This window comes from Giraffa tippelskirchi, chromosome X (genome assembly GCF_054371585.1).
Source record: "Giraffa tippelskirchi isolate mGirTip1 chromosome X, T2T-mGirTip1v1.2.pri, whole genome shotgun sequence".
Lineage (NCBI taxonomy): Eukaryota > Metazoa > Chordata > Mammalia > Artiodactyla > Giraffidae > Giraffa > Giraffa tippelskirchi.
The window spans coordinates 113,092,138-113,106,259 of record NC_137289.1 but is presented as its reverse complement, the minus strand read 5'-3'; the positions used below and the strand labels follow the sequence as shown (position 1 = coordinate 113,106,259).

Sequence of the window (14,122 nt, the reverse complement as noted above, 5' to 3'; positions counted from 1 at the left end):
GCTACCCAGCCCAATTTTTGTTCTTCAGCTGACTGGTATTAAAAGTTTTAGTTTCATTATTGTTGCTGTTATCCAGGCTAGAATACTAGAGTGGGTTGCTATTCCCTTCTCCAGGGGATCCTCCCAACCCCAGGACCATATGCCAAGCCTTGTTCAATTCCACTGTTCAATAGATGACCTCATTTCATCCTTTCAACAGCTCCAGAGAAGGTAGGGTATTTGCTTCCTCATTTGACATTAAGAGGAAAGATCCCGAAGGCCCAAGATCTGCGGGACTTTACAGCTAGTGTTGCAAAGCAGGGGCTCTATCATCTGTACACAGTAGCGTACTAACTTTGAAGAGAGGAACAAGGGTACAGATGTTTTTTGTTTGGGTTGCACGAGGTTTTAGTGGTGCCAAGCAACTCCTCATTGTGGCATGTGGGATCTAGTTCCCTGATCAGGGATCGAACCCTGGCCCCCTGTATTGGGAGCGCAGAGTCTTAGCCATTGGACTGCCAAGGATGTCCCAAGGGTGCAGACTTTGCTGATTCATAATGCCACTGATTTATAATGAACCCTGGGCTCCTACCTCCAGCTTCCTCCTTAGAGGACATGCGAGAGAAATCAGAAGATGAGCAGAGGCGAAGGAGGAGAGTGGGCAAGACGGGCTGCCCAATTATTGGAGGACTGTTTTCATCTAACAGATGAAGATGGCTGGCGCTGAACCTTTCAAAGTATATAGAACAAAAGCCTCCCTGTCCTGGAAATGGGAACCAAAGGGGCTTCCGGGTCTGCTGCTGGCTGGAGAGAGAGCTGCCCTCGTACCTGTGCAGGTGGGCTCAGTGCCAGACCAGGCCAGGTTGGACTGACATACTCGGGCAGAGCTCCCCTGGAGCTCATAGCCTCCAACGCAGGAGAATTCACACACGGCCCCATAATTATCGCCGTCACTGGAGCACTTCATGTAGCCATTCTCTGGGGCGTGGAGCTTGCCGCAGCGTCTCACTGTGTGGGACACAAGCCCAGAGGGTGCTCAGTACTGAGTGCCCCCCCCCAACCACAAAGTAAGCAGGGAAGGGGAGGAGTCAGAAACACCAGCTTCTACACTGGGCAGGTGTGTAGGGAGGGGCAGGTGTGGCTATCTGCCAGTGGGTGGGCCTTGGGAGGGTCACTGTTCAAACCAACAAGACCACTGAGATGAACTGATTCAGCTCCCCGTGGTCTAGATGAGGAGGTTGAACCCAAAAGAGGAAGGAGTAAAGATGGCTAGTTATTAGCTACCCAAACCATGAAGCTCAAAGTAAACCTTAAAAACTTTTTTCCCAAAGGTTCTGGAACACCAAGAACACAGTCAGCCGGTGGGTTACCTAAGGGGCTCCTAACCTCCTTCATACAAGGACTTATAGAGGCTTTGGCTGGTCACTGAAGCCCAAGAGTGGAAAAGTTATTAAATACTATTGTTCTGGGACAGCCAGCGATGGGCTCATGTGAGACAAGCTTACTGCTCTCTTGGACTCCTCAATCATCTGCCAGCACTCAACCTTATCCGGATTTGAATTGTGAAATTTAGGCAGTGAGGTGGCACCCTTCCCCTAGCCTCATGATCAGAGGCAAATCCAGAGCTGGCAAGTCTCCCTCTGACAATGGGCATTCACAGAAGGTTCTAGCTTGAGCCTCTGTTTCCCTTTGTTCTTACAAGGAGAGAAAAAAAAAAGCCAAGAAGCAGTCATCTTACCTCTTACTTTAACTCGAAATTTGCAAGTGCCCTTGTTCTCGGCTCTGTCATAGACTGTGTACTGGATCTTGTGGTCTCCTTCTGGAAAATGCGAGCCTGGGGGTGGGCCTTTTAGAATAACACTTAAAGGGGGAAAAAATCAGAAACACCAAAGATGATCGCTGTAGGCCCTGACAACAATCGGGCCATGATGGCCTAAGGATCAAAGAGGACCATCATGGGTGTTTGTTGAGCACCCATTCTGTTCAAGATACAGACCCCAGGGGACTGCCATTAGGCCAGTTTTACTAGTTTAATTCTCAAAGAAGAGAATTTCCTGAGCTTTACTCTGTTTTGGAAGTGCAGTTTGAGACCAGAAAATGGAAGTCCCCAGTTCCTGGGAAGATCAGACTGGTTTTTCTTGTTGGGATGTAGAACAGAGGATAGGAGACGCTGAGAACCCAGAGCCCAAGTCTTCCTTCCTTTGTTCCAAGGGAGACCTGAACTGCTGCCGGATTGGGAGGATGAAGGAATTTTCTTTGAGGGAAATCATTTGAGAGGGTAGTCCCAGCAGTCACTGGCAATTTTGGCCTGCAGGGGGCGCTAGAACTTTCTTGGCTTTTTCTATCTCGGTGGAGACATTTCCTGAGCAAAAGGCAAATTCACTGTGATTTCATGGTGATCATAATAATAACTCAAGTTATTATTATCTTTATTATTAGTTATTATTATTATCACTATTACTATTCTTTGTGCTGTGTGTGCTGAGTCACTCAGTCGTGTCTGACTCTTTGCGACCCCATGGACTGTAGCCCGCAAGGCTCCTCTCTCTGTGGGGATTCTCCAGGCAAGAATACTGGAGTGGGTTGCCATTCCCTCCTCCAGGGGATCTTCCCAACCCAGGGATCAAACCCAGGTCTCCTGCATTACAGGCAGATTCTTTACCTTTGAGCTACCAGCAAGCCCAGTATATAAACCTTACACATGTCTGGCATGGCTCTAGACATTATACACACACACACACACACACACACACACACACACATACATATACAGTAGTTTATTTAATCCTCTCAACAACCCTATGATGTAGGCTTTATTATACCCATTTCACAGATGAGGAAACTGAGCCACCAAAAGATCAAGGAACCCACCCAAGGTCACAGAGCAAGGGTGACTCCCACATCTTTCTTCTCAGTTGTCTGATAAGAATATCAGTAGGTACAATATGATCAATTGTTTTTCAACAGATAATTTCCCTTCTGTCTGAGAGTGCCAGACATCCCAGCATTACAGACATGTCACTTTGGCCCTTAGGTGCTTTAAGGTCCTCATCAGGAAGCACAATTTAAAAGCAGATAAACCTGAGAGGAATCAGACTTCAAACATGAGTGGCCGCTCACCTTTTGGAGACTCTCTTTCATGTGTGACATGCAAATAACAGTCCATAGGACGTAAATATGGGAGCTCACAGGAAGCACTTGTCTCAGCACCTGACACTAGAACTTTCCCCCACAGAAAGGGACTACAGAACAGAAGCTTGCAAAAGACATGAGGAAAAGAAGAGAAATGCCAGAGAAGCAAGGAGGCCAAGCAAGAGCTGAAAAAGGGGAAAAGACAGCCTTATCTGAACTCCTCGTTCTGCTCCACACCTCTGATGGCTCTGGGCTGTAGAATTTAGGAAGCCAATAGCTGCTCTGAATAGAGGGTTCGGGTTACTAAGATGCTCTTTCAAAACGTCACATTTCTAACCGTAACACATAGGTTAGCCACAAAAATGCCAAGGTGAATATCCTTGCTAGATAACTAGAGTCACCTGATGACCTGATATTGTGTGTGTATTATACCAGATTTCAATAGCAATCACAGTTGTGAGAATCTAAGAATCTGTTATGGACTAGGGGCAGGGCCAGGCATTGTGCTGGGTCCCAAAAGATTCAACAGTTGGTAAAAGCCAATCCCTGATGATATCAAAGGCTTCCCAGGTGGCTCAGTGGTAAAGAACCCGCCTGTGCCAATGTAGGAGACCTGGCTTTGATCCCTGGGTCAGGATCTTCCCTGGATGAAGAAATGGCAACCTACTCCAATATTCTCCCTGGAGAATCCCATGGCCAGAGGAGCCTGGCAGGGTACAGTCCATGGGGTCACAAAGAGTTGGACATGACTGAGCGCATACGCATGATGCATGACATGGTTATATCAACTGTAATTTATATTTTTAATCCCCATTGCCTAAAGATTCTCCTTAAAGGGTGACATATGTATGTGACAGCAAATAAATAATTTAATACTCACACTTTATCTTTGAGGAATTACAAGAGGAAACATAACAAATATGATCTAAGCTAGATGGTGGGAAAAATTATCAGGCTGTCAAAACAAAATGTCCTATGGGTGAAAGACTGAGACTCTTACTAGAAGAAAATGTTCTGTTATGGCTAATATTGGCTTAGAAACATTTCCTCTTGCCCAGCCTGGGTTGAGAGAATTCTAGAAAGCCTTGCCCTGCTGTATGGCTCACCAGGGGTAAGTCAGAGGTGTTCTTTGTCCACAGATGGAAACTCGGTGGGGAGGTCTAATAGGACCGTGTACTCTAAGGCATGGATGTGAACATGTTGACATGAAATAGTGGCCTCCAGGGAACATGAGGGCCCATCCATAGCTGCAGGGGCACAGGCGCAGCTGCTAGATTAGAACAACATGTGGCTGAACTTCACTGAAGGGAACCACCCATTTTTAAAGATTTTTGGGATGTATTTCAAACTATTTGTGCAGTTGGTCCTGGAAAAGGGGGTTGGGGTGGGGAAGAAGGCAGAAGGACTCCTCTTTTATTTACAAGTGGTTTAAGTGTTTAATGGTCATATATTAAAAAATTAAAAATCAAAAGTTGTGAAAGAAACAGGTGCCAAAAACAAATTTTGGAGTTCTGCCCTAAAACATACTCCCAGAGCACAAGAGGGCGACACTGAGCTCCACCTGGGAGACGCAGGTTCCCAGGGAGGCGGTGGCTTAGGAAGGCCTGGGTAGGGGGCCTAGCAGACAATGGCAGTGAGTCTTTCCATGAATTAACCACTTGGCTTCCTCTTCCTCCTTCTGTCCCTTTTCCTCCCTTCTCCCCACCACTCCTTCTGACTTCCTTTCTTTCCTTCAACAAACATTTACTAAGCAGCAACCCTGTGCTAGGCATGGTTCTGGGCATTAAGGATATGGCTGCAAACATACTGTAGTTGAGACAGGCACATAAGTGAAGAATGTAGTATGCCAGACAGTGAAGAAAAATAAAGAAATGAATGAGGTATGGCTGAAAGAGTGCTGTACCGAGTCCAAAAGCATATACTGACCAGCAGATACACACTTCCTTATTCTTGGTAGTGAACTTCTCACATAAACGGGCAACCTCATTCCAGCTGCCAAGTTGCACTTACTCAGTGAGAATGCCATCTGCTGTGTCTCTTCCCTCGGGTGTCTCCCAGGACACTCGCACTGTCAGCTTGTTGGGTTCTGCAACGCGTTCCTTCACACTTGGACACTTGATTCTAGGAGGTTCAAGATCTGAAAATATAACCAGAATATTCTTACCATCATCAGGAAATATCAACCTGGGGTTCGACACCCAACCCACCACTGGACATGCCCAAAGCTCTGTGCTGAGTCACGTCCGACTCTTTGTGACCCCATGGACTGTGGCTCACCAGGCTCCTCTGTCCATGAGATTTCCCAGGCAAGAATACTAAAGTAGGTTGCCATTTCCTTCTCCAGGGGATCTTCCTGACCCAGGGATTGAACCCTTGTCTCCTGTATCTCCTGCATTGGCAGGCAGATTCTTTACCACTGTACCATCTTTGCAGGTGCCCAAAGCTCTAGGTGCTCCCTATTTTTGAAGGGCTTCTTCACCCCTTCTGTATTTATCTTCTTTCCCTTCATCTTGCCCCTTCTTGTCTGCCGAGTTAAACTTTTTATTTTGTATTGGGATATGCATGCGTGTTCAGTTGCTTCAGTCATGTCCAACTGTTTGTGACCCTATGGACTGTAGCTCATTAGGCTCCTTTGTCCATGGGATTCTCCAGACAAGAATACTGGAGTGGGTTGCCATGCCCTCCTCTAGGGGATCTTACCAACCCAGGGATCAAACCCAGGGCCTCCTGCGTCTTCTGCATCACAGGTGGGTTCTTTACCACTCAGCCACCAGGGAAGCCCGTATTGGGGTATAGCCGATTAACAATGATTGTGATAGTTACAGGTGCACAGCAGAGTGACTCAGGGGTGTGTGTGTGTGTGTGTGTGTGTGTGGGGGTGTGTGTGTGTGTGTGTGTGTGTGTGTGTGTGTGTGTGTGTGTGTGTGTGTGTGTGTGTGTGTGTGTGTGTGTGTGTGTGTGTGTGTGTGTGTGTGTGTGTGTGTGTGTGTGTGTGTGTGTGTGTGTGTGTGTGTACACATATATATGTATCCATTCTCCCCCAACTCCCCTCCTACCCAGGCTGCCACATCACACTGAACAGAATTCCCAGTGATATGCCTGCTGAGTTTTAAAGACTGTGTGAGTACTTACCTGTGTATGGCTAAACCAGCAATGAGCTGGCCTTGCTAGTGTCTTGTAGGGTAATTTATCAGCTATAGCAACTTCTTCCCCATGCTTCCAAACTCTGCCTGTTGACTTGGCAACATAGCAGTTACCCAAGTAGAGATCATTCAGCCATAGTGAGTCCTTTCTGCTTTAAAGACAGGATCATCGGATACTAGAGAAAAGTGCCTTAGGTATCATCTAGTTTGATTCAATGCAAGGCAACAAATCTTTAATGAGTACCAGCCTACCCCAAGGCATCATTTTCAGCTGCTGGGCTTGGGCATGCAAAGGCAAGAGAATCATGCTATTCTCAGAGTTGACAGTCTGTTGAGGGGATTAATGTTACCATATGTGAAATATGACACGAGGTAGAAAATTAACACTGCTCTAGGCTACATAAAAGTAAATGCTATGGAGGCTTAAAGGGGTTACCCAATGCTCTCATTTTACAGATCAGGAAACTGAGCCTCAGACAGCATAAGTGTTTTATTTAAGGCCAGGCATGGAAATAATGAGAATGTGAATTATAACCCAAATTAGAGCACTTTTCCTTAGAACACACTTCTCTGGTGGTTCAGATGGTAAAGAATCTTCCTGCAATGTGGCAGATCCAGGTTCAATCCCTGGGTTGGGAAGATCCCCTGGAGAAGGGAATGGCAACCTACTCCAGTATTCTTGCCTGGAGAATTCCATGGATAGAGGAGCCTGGCGAGGTGCAGTCCAAGAGGTCGCAAAGAATCAGACATGACTGAGAGACTAACACATGCACACACAATGTGAAATCACAAGAAGGGGGAATTCAAACTTTTACAAGTTCTACTTGATGATTTTCAACAGGCAGAGAATGTATTTTTAAGAGGGCAGAGTAAATTAACATTTCAATTTGCATTATTTTACATGTCAACTGGTAATTGTTTAACTACTATAGCCTGAATGAAAATGAAATGTCATTTGATTCTGAATCACACACATTTCTGAGAGACTAAATGCACCAAGTCTTCATATACTTTTTCTTGTGTCTTGTCCAATAACTGTCATTTTATTTAGGGTAAGAAATCACGAATAATTGTTAACCAGTAGTGTCTTCAGTGATCCAAATTCATTTTCATTCAATGCCATGCTTCAGCGGAGTGTGAATTTACAGCCATAATATGCTAATCCTAAAGTGAATAACTATATTTGATTGAATCTAAGTCACCAATTGCGAGCTGCATGCTCATTTCAGGGATAGTAACTGTGAAAAAAAAATATGCTTCTTAGAATTTATAGTTTATCAACGTGATGGTGAAATGAAAGCCGCTTTAAATGAGTTAGAGGTGTCTATTTTCAGTTGCTAAGATGTTAAAAACAATCCTTTTTTGTTTTCACTATGATAGGTGATAGAAGACAGACTTTTATAGTTCCAATGAACATTTTTCAGCTTTGGGGGAATCAGAATCTAGGTATGTATATAATACCTGCCCCCTGCTGGCCAAATATAGTCAGCAAGCTCATAATAGAAAGCATATTTATTTTTTTAAACAATTGAAGCCAAGGGACTCCCCTGGCGGCCCATGGTCAGGATTCTGTGCTTCCACTGCACGGCGTGGAGGTTCAACCCCTGATCAGGGGGCTAGGATCCCGCATGCTGCATGGCATGGGCAAACATATTTTTTAAAAGAAGGGGGTGTGAAAATGAATTATATCTCAATTCAAAATGCTGTACTGTGGCCCAGTGGTAAAGAACCTGCCTGCCAATGCAGAAGACACAGATTTGATCCCTGGGTAGGGAAGATCCCCTGGAGAAGGAAATGACAACCCACTCTAGTATTCTCGCCTGGGAAATCCCATGGACAGAGGAGCCTGGTGGGCTACAGCCCATGGGGTTGCAAAAGAGTCAGGCAGGACAGAGCGACTGAACAACAATACTGAATCTAGAAAAAAAATTAAAGCCATAAAGGAGGGGAGGAGGAAGGGAAATAGATTTCAATAGAAAATTACTTAGTGTTACCATATTTTCTTGGAGCAATACTGTCAAAGTGAAAAGATATTCTTACCCTTTGTGTCATGTAAACTAAATATCTGGATGATATGCTGGGTTGTTTTCCCTATAAACTAGACATACTGACACTGAGCAAACACAGCTCCAAATTAAGTTATCTGGGTGAAGAGTTTCAGAGCTTCCCAAAGCCAGCTTCTGACAGCTAACAATGATCAGTCGAATTTGGCCTACTTTTTCAGAAGTGGTGTTCTTCCAAACAAGAACCAAGAGGAAATAAAACACTAACAATAATAGCTAATATTTATTTACTGACCCTCCCCTACTTGTCCAGCCCAGGCGAGGTATCCTCCCTGCATTATTTCACTGAATTCTCACCACCACCCACTAGACTAAGTCTTGTTATTATCATCCCCATTTATAGTCTGGGAAGCCTTTCGTCTCTTTGGGAACTTCTTTGCGGTCTGGGATTTTAAGACATGATCACATATTTTTAAATTATTTTAATCAGTCGAAGACTTCTGTGTGTCTGCCTACTGATGAGCTAGTTATTTCCCTCCATCCTCTGCATACACATTCTTTCCTGGTCATCGCATCCACCTTCCCCATAAACCCTGGAAAAGCAGCAGCAGAGCGGACTCCTGTCACATTCTTAAGCATCAGGCCCTCTTTTTCAGCTGATGAGACTAGCTGGCCTACCCTTCAGCAGATGGTCCAGAAACTGAAGTCTATTATTACACAGCCGTGGCCATCACTGCTATTTCTACATTATTATAAATTTCTGTGAATGAAATAAACAAAGTTACTATAGAAACCTGATTACAATTCCTTGTTGAGTCAGAGTGCCTGCATGGCCAGTTACCGCGTGGCAACCCGGCAACTCTCACGAACATCCTGGCCTCTGTCCCACTCAATGGAGACATCTGACAAACTGTCTCCTGCCTCTGTACTCTAGTTTCTTCTCTGCATATAAAATACCAGAAACAAACATGTTGTACTGCATCAACCACTGTTTATCTGCGAAGCTATACATCATTCTTGGGAATATTTACTATGCAATTGCCAACATCCAATGGATCATCGAAAAAGCAAGAGAGTACCAGAAAAACATCTATTTCTGCTTTATTGACTATGCCAAAGCCTTTGACTATGTGGATCACAATAAACTGTGGAGAATTCTGAAAGAGATGGGAATACCAGACCACCTGACCTGCTTCTTGAGAAATCTGTATGCAGCTCAGGAAGCAACAGTTAGAACTGGACATGGAACAATAGACTGGTTCCAAACAGGAAAAGGACTACGTCAAGGCTGTATATTGTCACCCTGCTTATTTAACTTATATGCAGAGTACATCATGAGAAACACTGGGCTGGATGAAGCACAAGCTGGAATCAAGGTTGTCGGGAGAAATATCAATAACCTCAGATATGCAAATGACACCACCCTTATGGCAGAAAGTGAAGAAGAACTAAAGAGCCTCTTGATGAAAGTGAAAGAGGAGAGTGAAAAAGTTGGCTTAAAGCTCAACATTCAGAAAACTAAGATCATGGCATCCGGTCCCATCACTTCATGGCAGATAGATGGGGAAACAGTGGAAACAGTAGCAGACTTTATTTTTCTGGGCTCCAAAATCACTGCAGATTGTTATTGCAGCCATGAATTAAAAGACGCTTACTCCTTGGAAGGAACGTTATGACCAACCTAGACAGCATATTAAAAAGCAGAGACATTACTTTGCCAACAAAGGTCCGTCTAGTCAAGGCTATGGTTTTTCCAGTAGTCATGTATGGATGTGAGAGTTGGACTATAATGAAAGCTGAGCACCGAAGAATTGATGCTTTTGAACTGTGGTGTTGGAGAAGACTCTTGAGAGTCCCTTGGACTGCAAGGATATCCAACCAGTCCATCCTAAAGGAGATCAGTCCTGAGTGTTCATTGGAAGGACTGATGTTGAAGCTGAAACTCCAATACTTTGGCCACCTGATGCAAAAAGCTGACTCCTTGGAAAAGACCCTGATGCTGGGAAAGATTGAGGGCAAGAGGAGAAGGGGACAACAGAGGATGAGATGGCTGAATGACATCACTGACTCTATGGACATGGGTTTGGGTGGACTCAGGGAGTTGGTAATGGACAGGGAGGCCTGGCGTGCTGCGGTTCATGGGGTCTCAAAAAGTCGGACATGACTGAGCGACTGAATTGAACTGAACCAGATAGATGGTGGAAATAAAAAAGAGGGTGAAGGCTTCCCTGGTGGTCCAATGGTTAAGAATTTGCCTGCTAATGCAGAAGACACAGGTTTGATCACTGGTCCAGGAAGATTCCTCATGCCGTGGAGCAAGTAAACCCATGTGCCACAACTACTGAGCCTGTGCTCCAGAGCCCAGGAGCCGCTGCTACTGAAGCCCATTCACCCTAGAGCCCGTGTTCTGCAACAAGAGAAGCCACCAGGATGAGAAGCCTGTGCACCACAACTAGAGAGTATCTCCCGTTCTCTGCAACTGGAGAAAAGCCCATGTATGTCCGTTTCTTTAGAAGAAAAGAAGTTTTCCTGGGCCTGTGACCCTCCAGAATAAAGATTCTATTCCAAGCCTTGTTTCAAGTTATCTATGGCCATGGGATGGGTTCCACCAGTGAGCTGTGAGAAAAAGTGACACATGCAGCTTCTGGGTTGTGCTTTAAAAAGGTATGTGTGTGATTGTGGCGGGAGGTACTCTCCTCTTTCTTTTTCCTCCACCCTGGTATGAAGTGGTGAGCTGTGAACAGCCATTTTCGACTGCAGATAAAAGCTGCAAGTTGAGAGTAGAAGAACAAATGAGGAGGAGGTTGGGTCTAGGACACTGCCCAGACATTTATATGAGAATGGAAGTTCTAACTTGTTTAAAGTATTATGATTTTGGCCTTATTAATATACCTGGAAGTAGGATATAAGCAGCCACACCTGTTTTTTCAAATTTGGTATGACATCTTCCAAGATGTATTTCACTAATGATTTCTAAGCTCTGATTTCTAACAAAGAATACTCTGGTGAATTTCCTGGGAAGGCGGCTACCCATAATCCCCTTATATACATGCAGTTCTTCCTACCAACAATAAAATGGGAAGGACTAGGGTCTCTTCAAGAAAATAAGAAATACCAAGGGAACATTTCATGCTAAGATGGGCACAATAAAGGACAGAAATGGCAAGGACCTAACAGAAGCAGAAGAGATTAAGAAGAGGTGGTAAGAATACACAGAAGAACTATACAAAAAAGGTCTTACTGACCCAGATATCTGTGATGCTGTGATCACTCACCTAGAGCCAGACATCCTGGAGTGTGAAGTCAAGTGGGCTTTGGAAGCATTACTAGGAACAAAGTTACTGGAGGTGACAGAACTCCAGCTGAGCTATTTAAAATCCTAAAAGATGATGCTGTGAAAGTGCTGAACTCAATATGTCAGCAAATTTGGAAAACTCAGCAGTGGCCACAGAACTAAAAATTGTCAGTTTTCATTCCAATTCCAAAGATGAGCAATGCCAAAGAATATTCAAAATACTGTACAATCGTGCTCATTTCACCTGCTAGGCAAGGTAATGCTCAAAATACTTCAAGCTAGGCTTCAACAGTACATGAACCGAGAACTTCCAGATGTAAGCTGGATTTAGAAAAGGCAGAGGAACCAGAGATCAAATTGCCAACATCTGATGGATCATAGAAAAAGCAAGGGAATTCCATAAAAACATCTACTTATGTTTCATTGACTACAGAAAAGCCTTTGACTGTGTGGATCACAACAAACTGGGGAAAATTCTTAAAGAGATGAAATACCAGACCACCTTAACTGCCTCCTGATAAACCTGTATGCAGGTCAAGAAGCGACAGTTAGAAGCAAGAGGTAGAAGAACTGGACATTGAACAATGGACTGATTCCAAATTGGGAAAGGGGTACATCAAGGCTGTATATTGTCACCCTGCTTATTTAACATATGCAGAGTACTTCATGTGAAATGCAGGGCTGGATGAAGCACAAGCTGGCATCAAGATTGCAGGGAGAAATATCAATAACCTCTGATATGCAGATGACACCACCCTTATGGCAGAAAGTGAAGAGGAACTAAAGAGCCTCTTGATGAAGGTGAAAGAGGAGAGTAAAATAGCTGGCTTAAAACTCAACATTCAAAAAACTAAGATCATGGCATCCGGTCTCATCACTTCATGGCAAATAGATGGGGGAAAAAATGGAAACAGAAACAGACTTTATTTTCTTGGGCTCCAAAATCACTGTGGATGGTGACTGCAGCCTCAAAATTAAAAGATGCATGCTCCTTGGAAGAAAAGCTATGACAAACCTAAACAGCATATTAAAAAGCAGAGACATCACTTTGCCAACAAAGTTTCATCTAGTCAAAGTTACGGTTTTTCCAGTAGTCATGTACGGATGTGAGAGCTGGATCATAAAGAAGGCTGAGTGCCAAAGAATTGATGCTTTCACACTGTGGTGTTGGAGAAGACTCTTGAGAGTCCCTTGGACAGTAAGGAGATCAAACCAGTCAATCCTAAAGGAAATCAATCCTGAATATTCATTGGAAGGACTGATGCTGAAGCTCCAATAGTTTGGCTACCTGATGCGAACAGCTGATTCATTGGAAAAGACCCTGATGCTGGGAAAGATTGAAGGCAGGAGGAGAAGGGGCAACAGAGGATGAGATGGTTGGATGGCATCACTGATGCAATAGACATGAACTTGGGCAAACTCCAGGAGATGGTGGGGGACAAGGAGGCCTGGCATGCTGCAGTCCATGGGGTTGCAAAGAGTTGGACACAACTGAGCAACTGAACAACAGCAACCTTCTACCAAGAGGTAGAGTCTGCCTCCCCTCCATTTGAATCTGTGCCTGGCTTCTAACTTGCTTTGACTGACAGAATGCAAGGGAAGTGATTCTATGCCAGTCCCAGGCGTAGGCACTTAACAAGTCTGGCACCTTCTGTGTTTACCATATCAGAAGCCAGCTGCCATCTAAGGAAGCCCAATTATCTGATTTGAGAGGCCAAGTAGAGAAGATGAGAAATGAAGGGAGAGAGAAAAAAGGGACTCAAATGTTACCCAGTACAGCGACCTCTGAGTGAGATGCTCCACATGGGAGTGAAGCCATCTTGGGTCCTCCAGCTCCAGACATGCACCGTGGCTGTTACTATGTGCGACAAAGGTGAGCTGTCTCCACCAAGCCCTGCCCAAATTGCCAACCCAAACAACCATGAGCCATAACATGGTTGATTGAAGCCACTAACTTCTGGGTGATCGGTTGTGCAACAATATATTACTGACACAAACATAAAATAGTTGGAGGTTGTTGATGGAGGGAGGAAGTGGTCATTTCCTGGCACAGGATGAGAGTGACTAACCAAGGCAGAACAAACTTGGCCACTGAAAACTTCCCTCATTGCTTGCTTCTCCCAGCTAGATTGTAATCCATGTGCATGTCCCTGAATAGGGTTTCCGCTTCTTTGGCACCATATGAGATATTAGGAAACTTTCCCAATGGACCAAAGAGTTGAAAAGCAAAGAACTCCACAACTGGAAGTCACTATCTTCATCAGAAAGATGTCAAACTAAAAATTCATTGGGGATATACTACAGTGGTGCAATAACAGTTTACCTGTTTGGTTTGTGCTAAAAATCATGCTAGGTTAAAAAGTGGAGCAGTATCTCGGACTTCCAAGGTGGTAGTGTAACCACTGGAGACTTCATGTTTCCAATGCAGGGGACACGGGTTCGATCCCTGATCACAAAGCTAGATTCTACATGCCCTGGTTGGGCAAGTTCTACATGCCATTCAGTGGGGCCAAAAAAAAAAAAAAAAAGTGGAGTAGTATCTCAATCAAGCAACTTGTTGCAAAGCTGAA

At 44.5% G+C, this 14,122-nt stretch overlaps 1 protein-coding gene across 6 annotated transcripts in view; it reads right to left on the bottom strand.

Annotated features, from left to right (window-relative positions):
• SRPX (sushi repeat containing protein X-linked) overlaps nt 1-14,122 on the bottom strand; it is a 154,180-nt gene that overhangs the window by 62,207 nt on the left and 77,851 nt on the right. For all 6 annotated transcript variants that reach the window (XM_081565215.1, XM_081565216.1, XM_081565219.1 and 3 more), the window contains 3 exons: nt 5,122-5,248; nt 1,718-1,839; nt 808-987 (listed from right to left, as the gene is read on the bottom strand). In XM_081565215.1, coding sequence (XP_081421341.1) covers nt 808-987; nt 1,718-1,839; nt 5,122-5,248 — 429 coding nt within the window. The remainder of the gene's footprint in view (nt 1-807; nt 988-1,717; nt 1,840-5,121; nt 5,249-14,122) is intronic.